A 23,842-nucleotide genomic window follows, 5' to 3' on the forward strand; every position below is an offset into this window, starting at 1 on the left:
GTCATGATCTCGCGGTTCGTAGGTTCAAGCCCCGTGTGGGGCTCTGTGCTGACTGCCAGCTCAGAGCCTGGAGCCTGTTTCAGATTCTGTGTCTCCCTCTCTCTCTGAGCCTCCCCTGCTCATGCTGTCTGTATGTCTCTCTCTCAGAAATAAATAAAAAATCATCATCATCACCATCATTGAATCATTGTAAGAATAGGATCATGTGACTAGGATTATGGAGGAAAAAAAACAACTGGAACTATACATGCCTCTACTTCACTTCTCAATTAGATATGTACTCATCAGGCAGATTTGGTTAAACAATGAAGTCCCTGTTTGGAAAGCAAAACTAGCTGTTTCTCATTAAAAAGTTGTCTACAACTCTTATGATACGTTTAAAATATTTCTGGTTTACGTGGAGGTAAATTTTTAAAATTCTGTATAGCAAAGACAGAAAACACCTGTATCTGTAAGCATGTTTCCATTTATATAAATTCAATCTAAAACACTGTCCTTTATCTATAAGGCTGAGACCAGAAACACCCCTTCTCATCACCACTACTAAACATTTCCCTAACATTTCCTCTTGGTAACTACTTAAGATATCAGCACTGCCTAGAACATTGACAATTATCTCCAATTCTCATTTTATATAAAATGTCAAAGGATCTCTAAGTGGTGACAAAGGACAAACAGTAAATGGAGTAGAGAGGGAAAAGTGGTAAAAGAAACAGTGCACTAAATCTACCTGCTAATCTCTACCATTCTATCTACTATGGCCACCAACCCCAAGCCTACTCATCCCATCAACAAACTAGTCTTTACCATTCTATCCACTACCCCCACCCCCAAACCCCAAGCCTGCTCATCCCATCAACAAGTATCAGTTAGGGACGCCTGGGTGGCTCAGCTGGTTAAGCGTCCAACTTTAGCTCAGGTCATGATCTCACGGTTTGTGGGTTCGAGCCCCGCGTCAGGCTCTGTGCTGACAGCTCAGAGCCTGGAGCCTGTTTCAGACTCTGTATCTCCCCCTCTCTCTGACCCTCCCCTGCTCATGCTGTCTCTCTTTCCCCCTTTCAGAAATAAATAAAATATTTAAAAACAAAACAAACAAACAAACAAAAACAACAAGTATCAGTTAGACAAATGGATTGGGAAGGATGGAGAGAAATTTTCTACCACAACAGGAAAATCTTACTTTCATTGTTATTCCTGCTTCATTTTCAATACCTGTATCAGGTATAAGGGAAGGGAAAACTACATTATCCAACCCTACACTCCTTATCCAGTGCTCACTCCTGTCCTTACTATCCTGTGAATGTTTTGCCTCCTTCTTCATTCTACCCCAACTTATTTCCTTCCCTGACATATCTCCCCCTAAAACCCATACATCATAGTCCCAACTCAGCTAATCATACCCATCCCATGGATTAGTCTATTGCCATCAATTGACATCTTTTTACCTAACACAGATTCTAAGGCTACTTCCTGCATCCCATTTTCCCTCCTATTCCACCAATATTAGGTGTGCAACTGGGAAGAAAAAACTATTATTCCCATAAAATATATACAATGCTAATGATGAACTATCAAAGTTCAAGCAAGTTGTTTCAGTATTTTTGGGATTTGGCACATTCATGTGTAAAAAGAAGGAACTAGTTTAAATATCTACTCCAAAATCTGGCTGACAAATTTCCAGGTCTCAGTAATAAGGGCTGTGTGACTATATATCCAAGATGAAGACAGGAATTTTCTAAAAGGCACTCAGATGAGTTTACTAATCAGTCATTTTTGGGAATCAACGATAAATACTAAAGTTCCTTTTAGTCTAACACTCCAATATTCTAAGCTAGAATTATCCTTGCATTTTCTGATAGGAATATTGTTATGAAAGGAGTACAGCTTCTTAGTTATTGGTATTACAGTTAACTGATTATATAGGACTTTGTAACCTAGTCCTAATATCTAAGCACCATTTAAATTATTATTTCATTACCACAGGTGACTTGCAAATGAACTTGTAAAATATGTTTGCAGACTGTGGACCACCAGTATTGTAACAATACTAAAACCTCAAAGGAAAACACTAAAAATTATTTCCTTGGGATTATATGCATAATGAGACTTTTCCACAGATGTCCTTTTCACAGATTTTTGTCCAATCACAACTAAGATTTGACCTACATGTCAGAAATTAAAGTAGAAAGGGTATGCTCATTAGGATCTTTTACTTTGCTAGCTCACTGATGGGGCTTTGTCTGTCACTGGACTAAAGCCTAGAGAAATCTAGATCACTAATGGAATTCAGGGCATTAAAATGCCTAAAGAACAGTCTCACTCAAATATTTACAGCCTATCAGAACTTCACCTGCCTAGAAGCACACTAGATCATTCATTTATGAACTACATGTATCTATTCTAGCTCTGGTAACTTCCAACAACCAATTCTCATTATGAACAAATATTCCCTTGGTTAATATTCAAGTTTAAAGACATGTTTCAACATGTGGGAACTAATCAAGTATAAACAGCACTTCAAGACATGATGACAAATTAGTAGTGTATTGATTTAAGTGGAGCCTATTTACTTATGAATAAATGAATAATATAAAAAGGTAAAAATGTAAACAATTATATTCTAGTCCTTTTTTCTTTAAAAAGATATATCTGCTTAAAGTCATAAAAAATAGCATGATAAAGTGTGTCCATTTATTTCATTTCTCCAGTGGATTTTTCCAATCTACAATGAATGCCATTATGTAAGTGCATTCTCTAAAATCAAGAATGATGCAATAGTTGCCATGACAACTACTCATTTTATTGCATAAATTGTGGGTTGGGGGTTAAAATATTCTTTTAAAAAACAAATTTCAACCTCTTAACTACACCTGATAAATCTCTTTCTATTGCTAGATATTAAACAATAACTATAGGCCATCTTTGAGAATGACTATTTAAGCAGCTATTTAAAAAGCTAGGCTTGAGTTGCCAAGGGAGGAAAACTTTGAATTTAAAGTTTGAAAAATGAAACACATAAGCTACAAAGGAACAAAAGACACTTCTTTTTAATCTTCTAAAGTAACTGAAGTGTTTGTAAATCAAAAGTAACATGATGTTACATGCCTGTTCCTTCACTGTCATAATTTTGCAACTAATCCTAAGTTTAAAGAAGTATAAAACACCATAAGACCGCAGGCTTCTCAGTTTGCAAGTAAGCTAAAGTGAGAGCAAGTAGGTTATCCCTCATTTTGATACTCAGAAGAAATTTCTCTTGGGCGTGTGAAAAAACAGAATTTTTAATGTCGGTCTTATAAAATAGCTCTGCTAAAAAGCCTATATTTAAAAGCACCAAGGCTAACCGTACACCCCAACTATAAACAACCCTCAGGCAGAAGCAAAAGCTATTAAAGGCTTCTGTTGCTTAAGATCTTCCATAGGGATAGGTCCCCAGCGATGGCCAGCTTCACTGACATCTGTGTCCTTAGGAGGCTTGGTGGTTACATAGACTATTCAAAGCTAAATAGTATTTTGAGAACCTGCCCCAGATCTCTTCCTACTTCACCGAAATAAACACTTAAAGATCAAGCTTTTGAAGAATGGCGGGAGCGGAGGGGGGGGTCGGGGGGTGCTGAGGGGATGGCTCCCCTCCCCCTTTTAACAAGGCGAAGTCCAGTCAGCTAGAAGGCCTGCTGACTTCGCAGCCCAGGAAACCAATGAGAGGAAGCTCCCTCGTCGCCTGGCTAAAAACATAGGAAAGGGATCTTTGGGGGGCAGCAAATCAAACAGGCTGGTCAAGCGCGAGGGTGCGAGTGGCAATTCAGGCTTTTTTCCATCTCTCTTCACAAACGGATTTTTACCTGTCTTCGTGTTTACGTTCACCTCTCTCGTGCCTAGCGACCACCACCTCTTCTGGGAGGGTGTGCGTGTTTGTGTGTGTAATGACAACAACCTCAGCACCCCGACTGGGGGCAGGGGATTGGAAGGGGTGGGGATTCAGTTCCTGCACAGCCCTGGAACTCTCCTGAAGGGCCCTAGAAGAAAAGGGGGCGGGAGGAGCGCGCCAGACGCCACTGAGGACTCGACCGAGAAGGGGGCGTCCGGGCCTCGGAGAGCGGCACTGGCAGGGGCTGACGTGCGGCTCCTTCAGGTTGTAATGGTGGCCCCTTGGGGGAGGGGATAGGTGACAAGGGGCTGGGGGCGACGAGGCCTCCCCCTCCCCCCTCGCTCAAGCTCGCTGTTTACCTTCCCGGTACTTCTTTCGTAGCCGCCGGTGGACGCTCTTCACCACCCCGGAGAGCTTCTCTTGCTCCAGCTTCCGCTCCTGCTCCCGGGGCGGCGGAGGCCTCGGGGGTNACGCCCGCCTGATGGAGGAGGTGGGGAAGGAGGAGGCAGCAGCGGAGGCAGCAGCCGGAGGAGGCAGAGGAGCCGAAGCGTAGGCCTCGGAGGTGGCCCCTTACCCAAACGCACAAGCTGATTGGTGGACTGTGGAGGGCTGGGCGGAAACGGAAAAAGCCAAGGGCCAATTGATGGAGAGCGCCGGCGGCTCACCCGGTTGTTTGGGACCGCGAGCAGCTGGAGGAGGCGGGGCTCGTGAGCTAAGGGGAGCCGAGGCGGTGGGAGCGCGGGGCGCAAAAGCTCCTCTCTGCTCCCCGCACCTCGCGGGATTCTGTGCGCAGGCGCTCTGAGCCACGCGCTTGCGCGTCTGGGTTGCTTGGTTTGGATTACTTTGTGCTGGCTAGGGTTCTCAGGTCTTCTAGCTGTTCCATCTCCCGTGAATTAAATTATAGTGCGAAGCGGTTAGGGTCCTCTACTTGAACCCCTGCTGTACTTTGTCATTTGTAGGTTCTCTTTAGGTCTGAGAAGTGCTTTTGAGATGACTCGACCGCACAGGAATTTTACACTTCGAGGCACCCAACCAGAGATGCTTTCATTCGCAGAGAAGTCTACCAAGTGGTGACTTGATTCACGGGCCGGCAGTACTTAATGCCTCTAGTGCCAGAGCTGGGCGAAGGACATAGAAAATGAGGAAAGGAGAAGGCCAAGAAAATAGACGATGATAGAGGAAAGGGAGGAAAAATGGAGAACCCACAGCACATGCCCTCAAGAACCTCTGGGGGCCCGGGTGTCACAGGAAGCCTGCCCTGATTTGCATCAGAACTGAGTGCTTTTAAAACTGGCTTGGATGTTTCATGTCCTTTAATTGGGTGGGTTAGGGGCGCCTGGGTGGCTCAGTCGGTTGAGCGTCCGACTTTCGCTCAGGTCATGATCTCGCGGTTCGTGGGTTCGGGCCCCGCGTCGGGCTCTGTGCTGACTGCCAGCTCAGAGCCTGGAGCCTGTTTCAGTCTGTGACTCCCTCTCTCTCTGACCCTCCCCTGCTCACACTGTCTCTCTCTCTCTCCTAGAAATAAATAAAACATTAAAAAAATTTTTTTTTAGTTGGGTGGGTTAGTCTGTGCAGAGTATGCCTAAGTGGGTTTGGCAACCTATACCTTCATAGGGAGTGTGGTTTAGGATTTCTGTCCCAGGAAGCCGAAATAGTGCTTTCCAGGGAGAGGTAGACTGTATTAGTTCTCAAGGTGGTACTGAGGCTGTGGCTCAACAGGCTGAGAGCTCTTAATGAATTGTGTTCGGTTGTAGGGTACCCCCGAACTGCAGTTGTTGGTTACATGATGTTTGTTGTAAATTGTTGCAAACACTTTTTTCTTAAAANTAAAGCCACCCAGGCGCCCCGCAAACACTTTTTGACCAGTGATTTTACGAATACAAATAAAGCTTGCATTATGTAACTTTCATATGCCACCTCTGAATAATGAACCTGAAGAGCAAAGCATTGTACACATGCTCCAGAACATAGGAAGGACAGCAAGTGGGTAAATGAGCAGAGAAGATTGGTGGAATATAAAGATGGAAGGTGTGTCCCTACCTGCACAGTGAAGGTGCAGATCAAATACAGATGAACTTAAAAACAATCAAATATAATTATGAAATTGCACACACATGCTTAATAACTTGAGAATATGGTGGTCTTATCTGAAGGGTTTTCCTTTGGGAATAAAGGGAAGCTTTATATTTTAATCTATATAGGAGACAAAAAGGTGCAAATATTTGGAAGTTACAACCATAGTAAAGAGGGCATTAAATTTCATTTGTACTGAACTGTACTTAAAAAACAAGCTCTCCTCCCTGCTACTACTAGCAAATGAATTTTAAGGTCCTTTTTGAAAGTAAAGATGTACACTGAAGGGTGTTTGGAAAACACAGAAGGGAGTAAAGTAAAATTGCTAAGAGAAAAGATCTCAAATGTTCTAAACACAAAGAAGAAATGGTCACTATGTAATGGGTTGGAAATAGTAGCTGATTTGGTAGTGATAATCATTTGCAATTTATAAACATATCATGTCAACATCTGTACACCTTATACTTACACAATGTTACGTGTCAATTATCTCTCAATAAAGCTAGGGGGTGAGGAGTAAAAATCACCTGGAAACATATCACTGAGAGATATAACAACTGTTAACATTTTTTACTTTGTGTATCTTTATTTGAAATGGGATATTTCTGGATAGACGTAAGGTAATCTGTTATATGAATAGCCTCTCACTTAAGTAAGCAATTATAAGCTATATTTATATTTCTTTTTCTATGTTCCTAATAATGCTGTGATGAACACCTTTGTACACAAATGTTTGTCCATTTCTTTAATTATGCATTTCACTAGGCTAAATTTCTAAAAAAATTTTGAATCAAAGGGTCAAATATGTTGAAGTTTTTAATGTATATTGTCAAATCGCCTTTTCTTAAAGGGAGTAGAAGTTTATTGTCACTGCCAACAGTATAAACATATGTTTATTTCACTGTACCCTTATGAGATATAAGTATTACAATTTATAATATCATTAATGAGACTTTTTAAAGGAACATGTGGGACTTTTATGCTGTTTTTTTTTTATCTAGCTATTCGGGTTGGCAAATATTAACATTAAATATTAATATAAGAGCAAGTAAAAGAACTTACTTAAGACTCTTCAATTGTCATTTTTTAAGCATAGAGCTCCATGTTTTAAGTTTGTTTTTGGTTTCATGCTTTTTTTTTAAATGTTTATTTGCTTTTGAGAAAGAGAAAGAGAGAGAGAGAGAGAAGGGGTGGGGCTGAGAGAGAAGGAGACAGAATCTGAAGCAGGCTCCAGGCTCTGAGCTATCAGCACAGAGCCTAACTCGGGCTCAAACCCACAAACCATGAGATCATGACCTGAGCTGAAGTCCAGCACTTAACTGACTGAGCCACCCAGGCACTCCAGTTTGATGTTTTCTTGAGAAGCAACTCAAGAAATAGGAATTGGAAAGCTGGATTTTATTCTGAATTTTCATGAATTCAAATAGGGCAAAGGCCAATATGTACAATAGTGACTTTTCTTAGGAGGACTAGCCACAGTGTATAAAAGGAAGTTGAAAACTTTCCTCTGGTACAATCAGTAATATTGGAAAAAGTTTTCTATCTGTTAATATAGCAGAAGGATACTAATGGGATTTTCCATTTAAATAAAATATCTGTTCTAATTGCTGGTAAAAGGGATTCTTTGCAGGAAGTATGTTTGGTGCTGTACTCAACAAGGATATCCTATGTGCAGGAAAATATCAGCACCCTTCCTTCCCATATGATGACAGGATTTCACTTACTATAAATATCTTATTTTTTAAATTCTCTCATTGTTACTTTTTAAAATGCTTTCTTATTTTTGAGAGAGAGAGAATGTGCACATGTGCGAGGGAGGAAGGGGCAGAGAGAGCAGGAGAGGGAATATCAAGCAGGCTCCACACTCAGTGCAAGGCCTGAGGCACTGAACTGAGCAGAAATCAAGAGTCTGCTTAACTGACTGAACCACCCAGGTACCCCTCTCATGATTATTTTAATTTTTTTTTTTTAATGTTTTATTTATTTCTAGGAGAGAGAGAGAGAGAGAGACAGCGTGAGCAGGGGAGGGTCAGAGAGAGAGGGAGTCACAGACTGAAACAGGCTCCAGGCTCTGAGCTGGCAGCCAGCCCAGAGCCCGACGCGGGGCTCGAACCCACGAACCGCGAGATCATGACCTGAGCGAAAGTTGGACGCTTAACCGACTAAGCCACCCAGGCGCCCCTCTCATGATTATTTTAAATGACTGTTGGAAAAGGGGATGTTGGAATAAAACAATATTCACTGAGCAGGACAAACCAGTCTGGGAGGGAGAGGCATTTCTAATTACTGCAATAACCCCCTAATAACTAAATTTCTCATCCTCATTTTTAGCTTTACCAGACCAACTTTTGCACTCTTACCCATGCACACTTGGTGTGTCATAAGCTTCCTATGTCAAAGAACAGCTCAGTATAGGAAAAATGTCTTTGGCAAGAAAACTACCTGTCTTCATTGTTTGCAGTTATATTCTTTATAAGGGAAACAAATTCCCATAGACAGTAAGAGTCCACATGTACAAATGCATTCTATTTTCAGTGAGAATTAAAACAATATTAACTGGTAATGAAAAGTAAAATTTTAAAATCCATTTCAAAATCTGGGTGGTGGCCCCAAGTTAGTGAATAAAAGATTCTGGGTACATTTTGCATAAGTGTAGTTTTCATTATTTATTGAATATTCCTGTAGGTGGGAGAAAACTATCCAGAAGAAATTGAGAGTCTCTGAATTATCTAAAGTATTGATCATTTATTTTTATTCTGTATCCAGTTATTATTTATTCCTCTTTGACCTTCTTTATTATCAAAATCTTAAAAAACAATTAGGTTTTATTTTTCCAGTCTTCATTTTAACTGAATTTCAAAAAATTCTATTCCTAGGGGCACATGGGTGGTTCATTGGGTTGAGCATCTGACTCTTGATTTCAGCTCAGATCAAAATCCTAAAATTGTGGGATTGAGCCCAGTGTTGATCCATACTCAGCCTAGAGGCTGTTTAAGATTCTCTCTCTCTCCCTCTACCCCTTTCTTCTGCTTGCATTCCCCCTCTCTTTAAAATAAAAAAAAATATATAAATTTAAATAAAAACTAAAAATTCTATTTCTAAATAGCCATGGGCCAAAGATTTGATCAGGTTGGGATGTATCTCTATCTTCCAAAAAGATACATCAAGTCTCTTTGCACTATTCGTGTATACCATTGTACATTTATAAATGTTAGTTTAATAGTAATACCTCTTAATTAAGATAATAGTGGAGAACTAGCAAGAAAAGAAATACTCAGTATAGTGCTTTAAAATTCCTTCAATTTATTTAAAATAGAATTTTTTTTGAAGAATTTGTTTATAGCTACTAGTCCAATGTCTCTCATGAAGTAGTTAACGTATCTGCCAACATAAAAATCTTTAAAGTAACACAGATTACCCTCTCTTTCCAGAGTTAATACGCAGAATCATGTTAAGACCACTACTAATTCTAGCAAGTCAAAACCATTAATTAATGCCTAACTCCAAAGGCAATGGTAAAATTTATAGTATTTTTGTGATATACTAATTAAAAATTCATTTAGTTTTCACAACGGGACTAATGTAGGAAGATATCTACATAGAAAATGGGAAGTATTTTTCCAGGTGATAGATGATGCTCCTATAATGAAGCATAAGACTAAAATTTTCTACATCCTGATTTCAACTTTTCATTAACCATCAGAACAGTAATCACTTGATATCTCTAAGCTTTATTTTTAATTCTTCATATGTAAAATGTGACATTAGATTTGGCTAGTGTTTTTTAATTATTTTTTTTTTTTTTACCATGACACACAATAAGAAATTTTTTTAAGTAATACATTTTACATTGGGGCTCAGGACACTAAACATATACTATACATATAAATATATACATATAGACGCACATATTAGGACAAATTTTCAACAGACAATACTTCATCGAATGAATACCTTCTTTTGCTAAGTGCAATAATACATGGCATTTTCAATTCTATTTTAGTTTTTAAAACTGTGGAGCAGAGTAGATTGATTTTTATGGTCCACTATTGAGTATTGGCCTACAATTCTGAAAACATCAGCAATTTAAAAAATCCCTTTTAGCCCCCAAACCACTGTAATTCTGTGATTCACTTTAATTTTGAGAATCCATTGTGAGATGCACCTTGCCAAATAGAAGCTACTCAGCTCCTTTTGAGCATCATGTTTACGTCTGGAAGACTTCCCCAGTATAAATGCAGGCTCAGATGAGAGACTTAGACTCTGCTAACTATATTGTCCAGAGAGAGCTGTCTATTCAGAAAAGTGCGAAACAGTGAAGCAGAAGCTAGAAGGGATCGTTTGGTCCGTTGAGGAAGACTGTGGAGGTGTGGGTGTTGTAGTATTACAGTGACTGAAGTTCCATCTTTCAATGTCCAACATTTGCCCTGAAAGCCAAGAAACAGAGTCAGTGGGGTTTGACCAGGTAGAGTAGTCGCTGGGCCTGACTTAGGTGGTCTGATTGGGTAGTCTCCAAGTGTGCCTCTTTGGTCTTTCTGGAAATTGGGAGCCACCTAATATCCTTTAATAATATTATGGTTTTGATTTCATTTTTCTGATGATTATTGATGTTGAGAACTTTTTCATATATCTGATGGCCATTTGTATGTCTTCTTAGAGTTTATTTATTTATTTTGAGAGAAAGAGAGCAGGGTGGGGGGCAGGGAACAAGTGGAGGAGGGGCAGAGAGAAGGAGAAACAGAATCTCAAGCCGACTCCATGTCATCGGCAAAGAGCCTAGGAGGGCCTTGAACTCATTAACTGTGAGATCATGACCTGAGTCAAGATCAAGAGTGGGAGGCTTAACAGTCTGAGCCACCCAGGTGCACCTCTGCCCATTTCTTAACTGGATGTTAGTTTTCTTTTGTTTTGCTTCATCGAATGTTAGTTTTTGTATTTGTTTTGTTTTGCTATTGAATTATGAGTTCTTTATATATTTAGATATTAACCTCTCAGCAGATATATGATTGACAAATATTTTCTCCCATTCCATCAGTTGTTTTTCAGTTTGTTGATGGTTTCTTTTCTTGTGCAGAATCTTAGTTTTGATGTAGTTTGCTTTTGTTGCTTGTGCTTTCGATGCCATATCCAAGAGATCACTGCTGAGAAAAAAGTCAAGAAACTTTTACCTTATATTTTCTTCTAGGAGTTTTATGGTTTGGGATCTTAAATTTAGGTCTTTGATCCATTTTGAGTTATTTTCCTGAGTGGTATAAGATAGGTGTCCAATTTTATTCTTCTGCATGTGCTTATCCAGCTCTCCCAAGACCGTTTATTGAAGAGATTCCCCTTTTCTATTGACTCTTCTTGGCTCCTTTGTCAAATATTAATTGACTATATATGTGGAACTTTATTACTTAGGTCTCAGTTCTTTTTTTTAAATTTTTTAAAATGTTTTATTTATTTCTGAGAGAGAGACAGCCTGAGCAGGGGACGGTCAGAGAGAGAGGGAGACACAGAGTCTGAAACAGTCTCCAGGCTCTGAGCCGTCAGTCAGCACAGAGCCTGACACAGGGCTCGAACCCATGAACTGTGAGATCGTGACCTGAGCCAAAGTCAGATACTTAACCCACTGAGCCACCCAGGCACCCCAGGTCTTAGTTCTGTTCCATTGGTATATGTATCTATTGTTATGCTACAACCACACTGTTTTGATTACTATAACTTTGTAATATACCTTGAAAATAGGAAGTGTGATGTCTCTGGCTTTGTTCTTTTTCAGGATTGCTTTGGCTATTTGGGGGTCTTTTGTGGATCTATTTTAGGATTTTTTTTCTATTTCTGTGAAAAAAGTCATTAGAATTTTAAAAGAGATTACGTTGAATCTCTAGATGTTTTTGAGTAATATGGATATTTTAATAATATTAATATTTCTGATCCAAAAACCTAAGATATCTTTCCATTTGTTTGTGTCTTCTTCAGTTTCTTCATTCTAAGTCTTGTAGTTTTCAGTGTACATATCTTTCGCCTCCTTGGTGAAATTTACTTCTAAATATTTTATTGTTTTTGGTGCTTTGTGAATGGGATTGATTCTTCATCTCTCTTTCAAATGTTTGTCTTTCATGTGTGGAAACAGCGGCTTTTCTGTATATTGATTTTGTATCCTTCAAATATACTGCATTCATTGTTTGGTTGTAGCAGGTTTTTTTGTGGAGTCTTTAGAACTTTTTCTATATGAAATCATATCTGTATTACCATAAAATTGTAATAAATTCGGTAGTTCCAATTTATCTAAACCTTTTGAGAATTATTCAGAATTGAACTTCCAACCTGTTTTCTTTTATTCACTAAAAATGTGCTTAGCCATGGGTCAGAAGACTCAATATTGTTAAGATGTCAGTTCTTCCCATATTGAACCTAAAGATTCAAAGCAATCCCAATCAAAATCTGAAAAAGATACTATTGGTAGAAATTGACAAGCTGATTCTAAAGCTCACGTGAAAATACAAAGAAACCAAATATCCAAAATAATTTTTAAAATACAGAACAAAATTGGAGATTTCAAGATTTAGTATATAGTCACAATAATCAAGACAGTGTGGTACTGACATAAAAATAAGTAGATCAATGAACAGGGAGAACATTCAGAAATAGGCCCACACATGTATAGACACCTGATTTTTTCACAAAATTGCAAAGACATTTAATGGAGAAAAGATAGTCTTTTCAACAAATGATCCTGGAACAATTGGATATCTATATGCAAAAAACCAAAACCAAACAAAAACCCTTCAGCCCATGTCTCATGCCATCATGTGAAAATTAACTCAAAATGGAACACAGACCTAAATACAAAACTTAAAACTGTAAAATTTCTGGAAGAAAACCTTTATGAACTTGGGTTAGGAACATATTTTTTAGATATGACATAAAGTACAGTCCACAATAGAAAAAAATAGTAACTTGGACTTCACAAAAATTAAAATTGACTGCTCTTTGAAAGATACTGCTAAGGAAAGCAAAAAAACAAGCCACTGAGTGGGAGAGAATATTTGAAATCATATGCCTCATAAAGGGCTTGTATCCAGAATATATAAAGAATTCTCAAAACTGAATAATAATAAAACAAACAACTTCCCTCCTTCCCCAAGGGGAACAAGATATGAAACACTTCCCTAAAAATGATCTACAGATGGCAAAAAGCACGTGAAAAAGTGCTTAATATCATTAGTCATTAGGGAAAAACAAATTAAAAGTACATGAGATACAGCTATGTCAATGTCTAAAATTTTAAAAACTGGCCATACCAAGTATTTGCTGAAACACAGAGGTAGGGGAACTCTAAGACAATGCAGGTGTAAATGTTAAATGGTACAACCACTTTGGAAAACAGTTTGGCATTCTCTTAAAAAGTGAGCCATATGCCTACCATATGATTCAGCCATCCCACTCCTAAGTATTACACAAGAATAACGAAAGTATGTATAAATGTTTACAGCAACTGTATGTGTAACAACCCAAATGTCTGTCAACAGATGAATGATAAGCAAACTGTGGCACAGCTATACAATAGAATGCTATTCAGCAATAATAAGAAATAAACTATTGATTCATACAACAACATGAATTAATATAAAAATAATGCTGAATGTCAGAAGTCAGACAAAAAACAATACTATACTGTATGACTTTCCTTATATAAAACTCTAGGAAATGCAAATTAGTCTATAGTGATAAAATGTAGATAAGTAGGTTATGGGGTAAGGAGAAGTGGGTAGGAGGAATTAAAAAAGGGCATGAGCAACTTTTGAGGATAATGGATATGTTTATTATCTTGATTTAGGTAATGGTTTTATGAGTCCAAATTTTTTGAAATTTATCAAATGGCTCCCTTTAAATGTGTGCATTTTATTATGTATTTATTATATCTCAATAAAGCTGTGAAATATAATAAGTTCAGCATCTATTATATGCCAAAACTTCTGCTAGGTATTAAGGCTTCAGTGTGAAAAAGAAGATATTGTTTATATTTTTATAAAGTTTGCAGTTACTACTAAGAGGACACAGACCAGGGAAATTCTAATTTTTCACTATTTGTAAAATAAAGTAAGTGGAAATTTGATACAGACTGGTTACTCTCTTTTGCTACTTTTGTGGTCAAATTAGTGTGAAAATAGCAAGGATTGTCTGTTAACTGAGAAGATATATAAAAGTGAAAGAGAGAGATAACAAATAAGTTTTGAATATTAGTTTCTTACCAACATCCATGACTCTAAAATAGATGATAGTCAAAGTTTTAAATTCTTAATGTGTTGTAATTCCAAATAGTTGGTAGTTATAAGAACTGAAAATATTACTTAGATTTTTGTGTTTAATAAATATATGTGCTACTGAATTTTAGAATACATTTTTTAAAGAAAATTTCCCATTGAGGTTTCACACCAGTTAAAGAGAACTAGTGTTAGACTAGTTGAAGAGAAATATAATACTTTTTTTTGTTTTATTCTCTGATTCACTTTACGTGTTTGAGGAAACAACATCAGATAGAGAAAGGCTTTTGTTACTTATCTTAAAATATTTATCTGTCAAGTTGATTTTAGCATATAATGAATTTGCCAAGTTGATTTTAGCCTATAGTAAACTGGCATATGAGATATTAATTAGCTTTTATCAATTGAAAAAAAAACTACGTGGGGCACCTGGCTGACTCAGTTGGTAGAGCACATGACTCTTGATCTCAGGATTGTAGGTTCAAGTCCCACGATGAGTGTAAAGACTACTTAAAATTAAAATCTTAAAAAAAAAAAACTTCAATAAGTGACATGTACTTTTAAGCAGAGAAATAAAGCAAAGAAAAATTGTGACCTGGGTAACCTGAAGCAATATAGCTTAAAGGGAATGTTTTGGGCTCCTGTATAGTGATTTTACACATTTTTTTCTTTCATCTTTATCACATACCTGCCCCTTCCCCCATCCTTTTCAGCACTTACATCTAAAGATACTCATTCCTATCTTTCTTTGGAAAGGCACACTTTGCCTATCAAAAGGCACACTTTGAACTTAAAAAATAAATTAACCAGTCATCATATGATATGGATTTTAAGATAAACACTTACGGGAATGGGGGAAAGAAGACAAAGTTGGAAATGTGAATAATAGTGAAGCAAGAGGTCCTCACAGATGAACCTTGCTTATGTCACGCTATTAACCTATTTAAGAAAAAAAGCAGTTATTCACACCAAAATTTTATGACTTAAAAGAGTATTAATCATTCATTTGCTTGAATTTCTGAAATTCAGGCAGGGCTCAGCAATGGAATCAGGCAGGTAACTCAGCCAGTCCTGGAAGACTGCTTCCAACATGGCCCCACTCCTGTTGCTGTCAAGTTCATCCTGCCTATTTCAGTTGGGAGCTCGGCGTGAATGGCCTCAGCTCTCTACTTGACTTCTCCACGTGAGTAGGTTGGGCTTCTTACAGCGTGGTATGTTCACTTTTTACACAGTGGTGGCTAACTTCTCCCAGAGCACAAAAGACACTTCCAGGCCTTCTTCCGACCAGATTGTTCTAACAAATCTTAGGCACTTCTATCTTTCCTTTGGGTCATCAAGTTGTCTCCTCTACCTCTAACACCTTCCCCAGGACTTTTTGCTAACCTGTCTCTTATACTTCTTCCATAATCCAGCACAAGGAGCACTCCCTTCATGAAAACTTTTATAATTATTCCATATTGATAAAGGAGTTCTTTCTTTTTGAAATCTCATAGCTCTTACTATCTGTACTACTCTTTCTCATTGAAAATGTGCGATTTCATATGATCATTTACTTTACTGTGGATAGCATGTCCTGTCTTCTCTACCCATGGTATAGTTTTGAGGTCACAAATCAAGGCCATATCTCTATGTCAGTGCCCACTATCCAGTATGTGCTAAATAAATGTTGACAGTAAAGACAGTTGTACACTAGGGCATTTTATTCTTTTCTGGAAGATACTATTCCATTTGGAGTGATGTATGTCTTGAACTTACATAGATGCCTTTAAAGTATATTTGAGAAGATATTTACCTATATTAACAAAGAAGAATTTAAATTACTCATTAGGTATAATGAATTCAGATCATTTGTTTTATTACATTTTTAAAATCTTTCTCCCCCCACTTCATCTCTTGGTCTTTCTCACTGATCCAGAGAAGTAAAGTCTTTTTAGGACATTCAGCACCAGTGAGGTAAGACTAGAAAATGCAAAGATAAAAGTAGTTAGCATAGAAATAATGAGTACAAATGTTTATAAACCTAATTGTCTTCAACTGGAGAGAGAACTAGAGGAATGTTAATAGTATTCCTTTTCTGAACCACATTAGCTCTATCAACACAGACAAAGCTGTGATCAACACTAACTGGTTTTATATTCTACTGCTCTGTATGTTTGCCATTATTATGACTTGGAGAGTAATAAATGTACCGTTGCAATGAGAGAAGAAAACTGGTGCAAACAGACACTTAAAAAGGAATAAGTTGAATCTGTAAAACAGTGAATTAATCCAAAAAAAGTCTTGGTTTATAGACATGTCAGCATCTTCAAAAGTAGTTTCTTTTCAGGACACTGCAGTGATTTCAGCCTGAAGAAGTTTCTGAACTTTTAACTTAAGGTAATGAGCCAGTTAATAGGAGATTGGGTTTTGTGTAGGAAGCAATTACCCCAATAGATAGGAAACTTGAGAAAACGAGCAAAGTGTTAATGGGCTTGGCAAAAAGGTCACATATCTGAGAGCTGAGATGGAGTAAAAAGAAAGGATGGTGGAAGAAATCATTTTAAAGACAATGCCATGAAAACCAGTACAAATAGAGATGAGATATACTACTACTGAATCTACCTTGCTAAAAGGCCACAGGATTAACTTAACTAAAAATTAGGTGATCTATAGATATCTGAGAGTCAGGAATCTGTGGTTCAACTGACAGCTTTGTCAATAATTGAGGCTTTGTCCAACCCAATATTGTCATAAAATAGGTTTTACTAGAATAAGTCATTATATACCAATATATATAGTAGTTTCTACACAAGTTATGGGAAGAGCAGGTCATAAGCGCAGCTTCTACTTCCTCTTCTCCCAGTGGCTTCTCAGCCCACTGCAGTCTGCCATCCACCCCCACCACTCTGCTGATATTGCTGTGAGGTCAGCCATGATGTGATTGTCAAATACATTAGCTTCTTTGCAGCTCTCACTCAACCTACTTTTCCTCCCAACAGAATTCTATATTGATGATTATTTCCTTCCTTGTAAAGCTCTTTCTTGGCTTCTTAACCACATTTATCTCTTATTCTTCCCATGTATCTCAGACTACTCTTTATTTTTCTCCTAGTTTCATCTCTTCCGCTGGAGTTTTCCAAGGGAGCTACTATCTTTTCTGCTTACATGATCTTCCAGATGATCTCATGCAATTCTAAAGTTTTAACTATCATCTATGTTCCTCTCAAACATGATTTCTCAACTCTTTTCTGAGGTTTCACTCTGTCACCAGATTTACAGTAACTCTTCATGCTCCATGTGGCTCCCTCAGACTTGTTTGTTTCTTTTCCTGTTTTCCATATCTCAACTATCAGCAGTCCTATTTACTCTATTGCTCAAGCTAGAAATCTTGCGATAATCTTTATTTTTTCACGTTTTCTCATTGCCTATAACTAAGTCTGGTCCATTCAACTTCTGAAATGTGTCTGGTATTTGTTTATACTTTTCCATTGCTACTACTATTGCTGTTCCAGTCCAGGTTCTTCTTATTTTTTACTTGGAATTTTCTTAGTGGTTTCCTAACTAGACTTAGCTCTCTGAATATGATTAGTCTCTATTCCTATCTGTTCTTTATATCGCTGCCATAGTAACTTTTTAAATGATGAATTTGATTATATTCCTTCCATGTTAAAAAAAAAAAAAATCTTCCGGGGCGCCTGGGTGGCTTAGTCGGTTAAGCGTCCGACTTTCGCTTAGGTCATGATCTCATGGTTCGTGGGTTCGAGCCCCGCATCGGGCTCTGTGCTGACTGCCAGCTCAGAGCCTGGAACCTGTTTCAGTCTGTGACTCCCTCCTTCTCTGACCCTCCCCTGCTCACACTGTCTCTCTCTCCTAGAAATAAATAAAACATTAAAAAAAAAAATCTTCCTATGTCTTCATGGTTTGAGAGCCGCCTGCCTTCTAAAAAAAAAGTTATCTTCTATGAGTTTGACTACTGATTCACAAAAATGGATCTCTGTGATAAGAAAAACTTCTGGGTTTTTTTACCCAAATTTTTGAAACTTTTGAAAAACAACTTTTGTTTTTATGAGTTGCTACCTTGGCATTTTATGTAATGACAGATCTTCTCCCACCCAGAGTCTGAATATTTAAATAGGATCCAAGTTTCAGATTTCTGAGGAAAGTTCCTGCTTTGCTTTTCCTGGGCACATTTTGAAGTAACCATTTAGATTAACCCCCCACCCCCCCAAATTAGTGACCTCTGCCCCAACCATTTTGTAAACAACGGGGTTTTGCTATCCTGATCTATACTTCTTTCTCACTCATGACCTGGAATAGAAGACCGCCCTTTTCCCAGTCATGGCAGCCTTACTATCTCCTAGCCCTGCCCACTTCCATTTCTGGGATTTGTAAATAACAAATCTTGTGACTTTACTTCTTTTGTATGAGTGTATTGAAACTGTACCTTTAACCAAAATGACCCCAATTTTTGCACTTCCCAAAGTAGGAGTTTGGATGCTGAAGAAGCTACCTGCCAACCTCCCTGTGAGTGGCTTGTGCCTCTTCAATCAGCAAGTCATAATCTTCATAGTGTTACTTTAATACACCTGCTTCAGCTTCTCAACGTAGCCTTCAGAAGCCATATTTATTCCAAACAACTCCTGGTCTCTCTGGTCATAGTTGATTGGAATAGGAACAGACACCTGAACTGTGCCAATCACTTTCCCTCCTATAAAACATATACTTATGAGCTATTGGGTCACTATATTTTATTTTATTTTATTTTTTTANCCATGTTTTAGCTATTGTGGGTCACTATATTTTAATATTATGAAATAAAAATAAGTAAACAGGCTGAAAAATCTATATTACGTTTGGAAGAAGGAATAATCTTACATATATAAGCTGTATCATGCCATTTTATTGATTAAAATTGTTTAATAAATGCATACTGTGAATTTAACACCTATTAGTAAATTATTCCTATTATTACACTTTCAACTTTTTTTTACTTTCCATTTATCTAGCTATTTGGTTCTTTTAAGCCCTTGAACATGTCAAATTCTTTCCAAGCTTGAGTATTTTCAATGTGTTATTTCTTTTGCTGGAAACCTTCTATGCACTTTGCATTCTTTCCTTCTTCTCATCATTAAAGTTACAACACAAATATTTCCTCCCTAAAGAGGTATTTTTTGACCATTCAAAATAGTGCTCTCCATCTGACCAAAATTCTTTATTACAACATTATAATCATTTCCTATAATCATTTCCTTCATAATATTTATCACAAATTATTTATTATCTTTCTCTTCACTAGCCAGTAAGCTCCTTGAGACCAATTTATAGTTACCATGTTTGCTACTATGATCCTCCCACATATGTGCTTGGCACATAGTGAGAGCTTAATGAATGGGTAATGAATTAATGAATAAATTAGTGAATGTTCGCATGCTAAACTTTGTCTTTACCACAGATCCCTAATAGACTGGGAGCTTCTCAAATGCAGGACTATGTTTAATTCACATTTATATCCCTTAATCTGAGCATAATTCCTGACCCATAGGAGATGCTTAATAAATGATTAATAATTTTTAGCTAAGATTAATGCAAATTATCAAACTTTTTGGTGAAATAACTGCTCTGCGCTGCTGTGCTCTGCATCATCTAGAGGAATTCTGCTATTATGTACAAGACCAAAATTGTTCCTTGACTTGTAATAACTGATTTGTCACTCATTCATTCATTCATCAAACACTATTATTTGATAGTGGCAGGCTCTTTTCTAAGCTCTAGGGGTATAAGAATGAACAAAGTAGGAAAAAAAAACCCAAAACTTTCCTCATGAAGTTCATATTTCAGTGAGGATATTCTGTTTTAATAAGGCTTAGTATAGAGTATTTTAAAATCTGCCTACCTGATTCGATGTACAGCTAGGGTTGAGAGCCATTGCTTTATGATGATTCAATCTTTTTTCTTTTTTTTTAAACCAAGCATTTCTAGTGACAACTTTTCCTATCAGGGTGTGTTAGCTTTCAATGTGTCACCATAGTATTTGCTTTTTAACTTACAAGATTTCAGGATAAATGAATATGCAATATAAAATGCTATGTTAGAGCGGTTTATTCTGCTTAGCTAGGCACAGAATCCGGTCTAAAGGAGTGAACCAATTTGAATTCTCTGCTACCTGGAATGTAAATTTGAATCTTGAAGGCAAAAAGAATTTTAACAAGAAATAGAAAATATCTTTGGTAGTGTCCTTTTCCCAAGTAAACACTATTTTGTAAGATTGGAAAATTTCTTGTTCCTTTTTTTTGTTTTGTTTTGTTTTGTTTTCTTCATTGCTTTCTATATTTATTATAGATATAAAAATCTATATAATATAGATATATGTTATTATATCTATATTTATTTAGTATTACATTTTCATGGAGAATAAGTTTATGCAATAGGTCCATGTTCTCTGATGGTATTGAGAAATTTAAATTTTATAAGGGATCTGTAGATACTGTCTTTATTGAAGTAAAATATATTTACAATTTGGTGAGTTACAGCAATGAATTCAGTCATGTAAGCATTAATTCAAACATATGGAACATTTTGATCACTCTAGAAAGCTACATTGTGCCTCTTCTAGGTGTTCTCCACTTAACCATATGTAATTCATGTTTTGATTGTATTACTATAGGGATGTTTTGCTTGTTCTTGAGCTTCGTATAAAAGGAATCAAGCAGTATGTGCTCCTTTGTGTCTGACTTCTTTCAAATGAGAATAATGTCTTTCATATTTATCCCTGTTGTACAATAGTATATTCTTTTACCTTTGTTGAGTAGTATTCTATTGTATAAATAGATCATAATTTGTGTATTTACCTATTGATGGACATTTGAGTTGTTTCTGCCATTAACATTTACTTTCAAGTATTTGTGTGTATGTATGCTTTAATTTCTTTTAAATAAATACCTAGTAAGGGAACTGCTAGTCCATAGGATAGGTATACATTTTATTTTATAAAAAAAACTGCCAAAATTTTTTTCCAAAGTAGCTGCATCATTTTATTCTTCTATTGACGCTATCTGAAACTTCCAGTTGCTTTATATCCTTGTCAATATTTGGTATTGTAGTCTTTTAAATGTAGCTATTCTAAAGATATGAAATAGTATTTCATTGTGTTTGAAATTTGCATTTTCCTGATGACTAATGAAGTTGAGCACTTTTTAATATGCCTATTGTACTTTTCCACTTTAAATTTTCATTTGGTTCTTTTTTGTAGTCTCATTTCTCTGATGAGATTTGCTCATTATTCACTCATTCTGGTTATCGTTTTTAAAATTATTATTTTAGAGAGAAAGCACAAGCAAGAGAGAGGGGCAGAGGGAGAAGTTTTTTTGTTTGTTTGAGAGAGAGAGAGAGAGAGAGAGTATGTGAGCACAAGTGGGAGAGAGAGAGAGAGAAAGAAAGAGAGAGAATATTAAGCAGGCAACACACCTAGCATGGAGCCTGTCGAGGGGCTTGATCTTACAACCCTGAGATCATGATCTGAGCCTCAATCAAGAGTTGGATGCTTAAATGATTGAGCCACCCAGGCACCCAATCATCTTTTTCTTAACTCATGAACATCTTCATAATTCTTTCCTTAAAGTCCTTGTTTGCTCATTTTAACATCTAGGCTAACTTGGGATCTCTTTCTATTAAGTCTATTTTCTTTTGAGTAGGGGTTTCACTCTCATTTCTTGGCATGTCTAATACTTATGATTATATGTAGAATACTGTAAATGATGCATTATAAAGATTCTTTTTTATCAAAAACTTTTTTAACATTTCAATCTTTGGGATTAGTTTTGCCCTTAATCTTAGGATCCCTGATTTATTCCTAGAAAGTAGTCTTTTTATCAACAATCATGATTGTTCTGGGTTTTCAGTGGAAAGTTTGTGGTGTTTACAAAGCATTTCACTTTGACTTGACTCAAACTCCAAAGTATTTTTGTTGAGGTAGTCAATACCTGGATTCCTTGCTCACTTTTTTTTTTTTTTTAACCTTTAGCTGTTGATTTTTCCTGGTCTCCTTGTATCAGTCCTAAACATATATAATTTGAGGGCTACCCAAAAGTTTGAAGGTAGTTTGTAATCAAGACTTTGGAGCTTGGCCTTCCATGGTCTTCCCTTTCCTGGATTTATCTCCTCAATTTCCAGTTACTTTGGAAGCCCCCAATTCTGTGCTGTGATATTTAAGGAAGTAAGACTGTGGCTTTCTGTTTATGTTCTAATTGCTTCATATCCTCAGTGGGGAAATGTATAAATGTGCATCTCATTGAGTGCCATTTCCTTCTTCTTTCAAGTGTTGAATTCTTCCCTACTTCCTGCTTGCATCTGATCACTATACATTGCCTTCAAAAAGTGCGTATGTGTATTTTTTCAGAATTTGTAATTAATATCTATAAGAGATTTAGTCTAATACTAGCCACTCTGATATTACGGTACCGTTACCATTATTATAAGGATAAATTTCCTTATAAGTGCTATATTTTTGTAATCTCTCTTAATAAAATAGCAAGAATTATGGAAGGCATGGTCCTAGTAGAGGGAACTGACATTGTTTAAAGAAAGGAGTAGCCAAGTTCTCATTTCAACATAAATTTGTCAACAAGTTGATGTTATAATCTTCCTGTATTGGCTTTCCTAGAGATAAAGGACAAAATCATAATATAAGAATGTGGAGATAGCCCTACTAATAAGAATAAACTTGTGATTGTCACAATTAATGAACATCTTATGCCAATTATTTCTTTCTTTTTCTTTTTTTTTTTTTATTTCTAGGAGAGCGAGAGAGACAGCGTGAGCAGGGGAGGGTCAGAGAGAGAGGGAGATACAGACTCTGAAACAGGCTCCAGGCTCTGAGCTGGCTGTCAGCACAGAGCCCGACGCGGGGCTCGAACCCACGAACCGCGAGATCATGACCTAAGCGAAAGTCGGATGCTTAACGGACTAAGCCACCCAGGCGCCCCTTATGCCAATTATTTCTAACTTCATCTAAAGTAGAGAAAACAAGATTTTGAGGGATTTCCAATGGACTGAATTTTGTCCCCACAAAATACTTATGTTAAATCCCTAGCCCCCAATGTGACTATAGTTGAAGATGGGGCCTTTAAGAAGGTCATTACAGTTAAATGAGATCATAAGTGTGGGGACTTAATCCAGTAGGACTGGTATCCTTATAAGAAGAGGAAAAGACACCAGAACTCTCCCGTCTCTGTGTCACTTTTTCTGCACATCCACACAGAGGAAAGATCATGTGAGGACACATAGAGAAGGTAACTTTTTGCAAGCCAGAAATAGAGCTCTTACCAGAAACTGAATTTGCCAGCACTTTGACCATGGATTTCCGTGAGAAAATTAATTTCTGTTGTTTAAATCACTCCATCTGTGGTACTCTGTTATTGCAGTCTGAGCAGTCTAATACATCAAAATTGAAATCTTGAGTATTCATTTTAAACTTATGATGTTAAATACTACAGTTTATAACTAATAGCTATTTAGAATTCTTTGACCAGAGAATACCATTTTTCCTTAAATTTTGTCTTCCTCTTCCTCTTCCTCTTCTTTTTGAGATCGTTCATATTTACAAATAAGATAAGACCTGATTTTTAGGATTTCTTGAATGATTAAGAAATTCTCAAGAAATATGGCAAACCAGACTGTG

At 37.0% G+C, this 23,842-nt stretch overlaps 1 protein-coding gene across 1 annotated transcript in view; it reads right to left on the minus strand.

Moving 5' to 3' along the window:
• SAMTOR (S-adenosylmethionine sensor upstream of mTORC1) overlaps positions 1–23,842 on the minus strand; it is a 136,729-nt gene that overhangs the window by 79,507 nt on the left and 33,380 nt on the right. Inside the window, exon 2 of the mRNA XM_077752216.1 lies at positions 4,225–4,434. Coding sequence (XP_077608342.1) covers positions 4,225–4,434 — 210 coding nt within the window. The remainder of the gene's footprint in view (positions 1–4,224; positions 4,435–23,842) is intronic.

Source organism: Crocuta crocuta, unplaced genomic scaffold (assembly GCF_008692635.1).
Source record: "Crocuta crocuta isolate KB4526 unplaced genomic scaffold, BGI_CrCroc_1.0 scaffold397, whole genome shotgun sequence".
Lineage (NCBI taxonomy): Eukaryota > Metazoa > Chordata > Mammalia > Carnivora > Hyaenidae > Crocuta > Crocuta crocuta.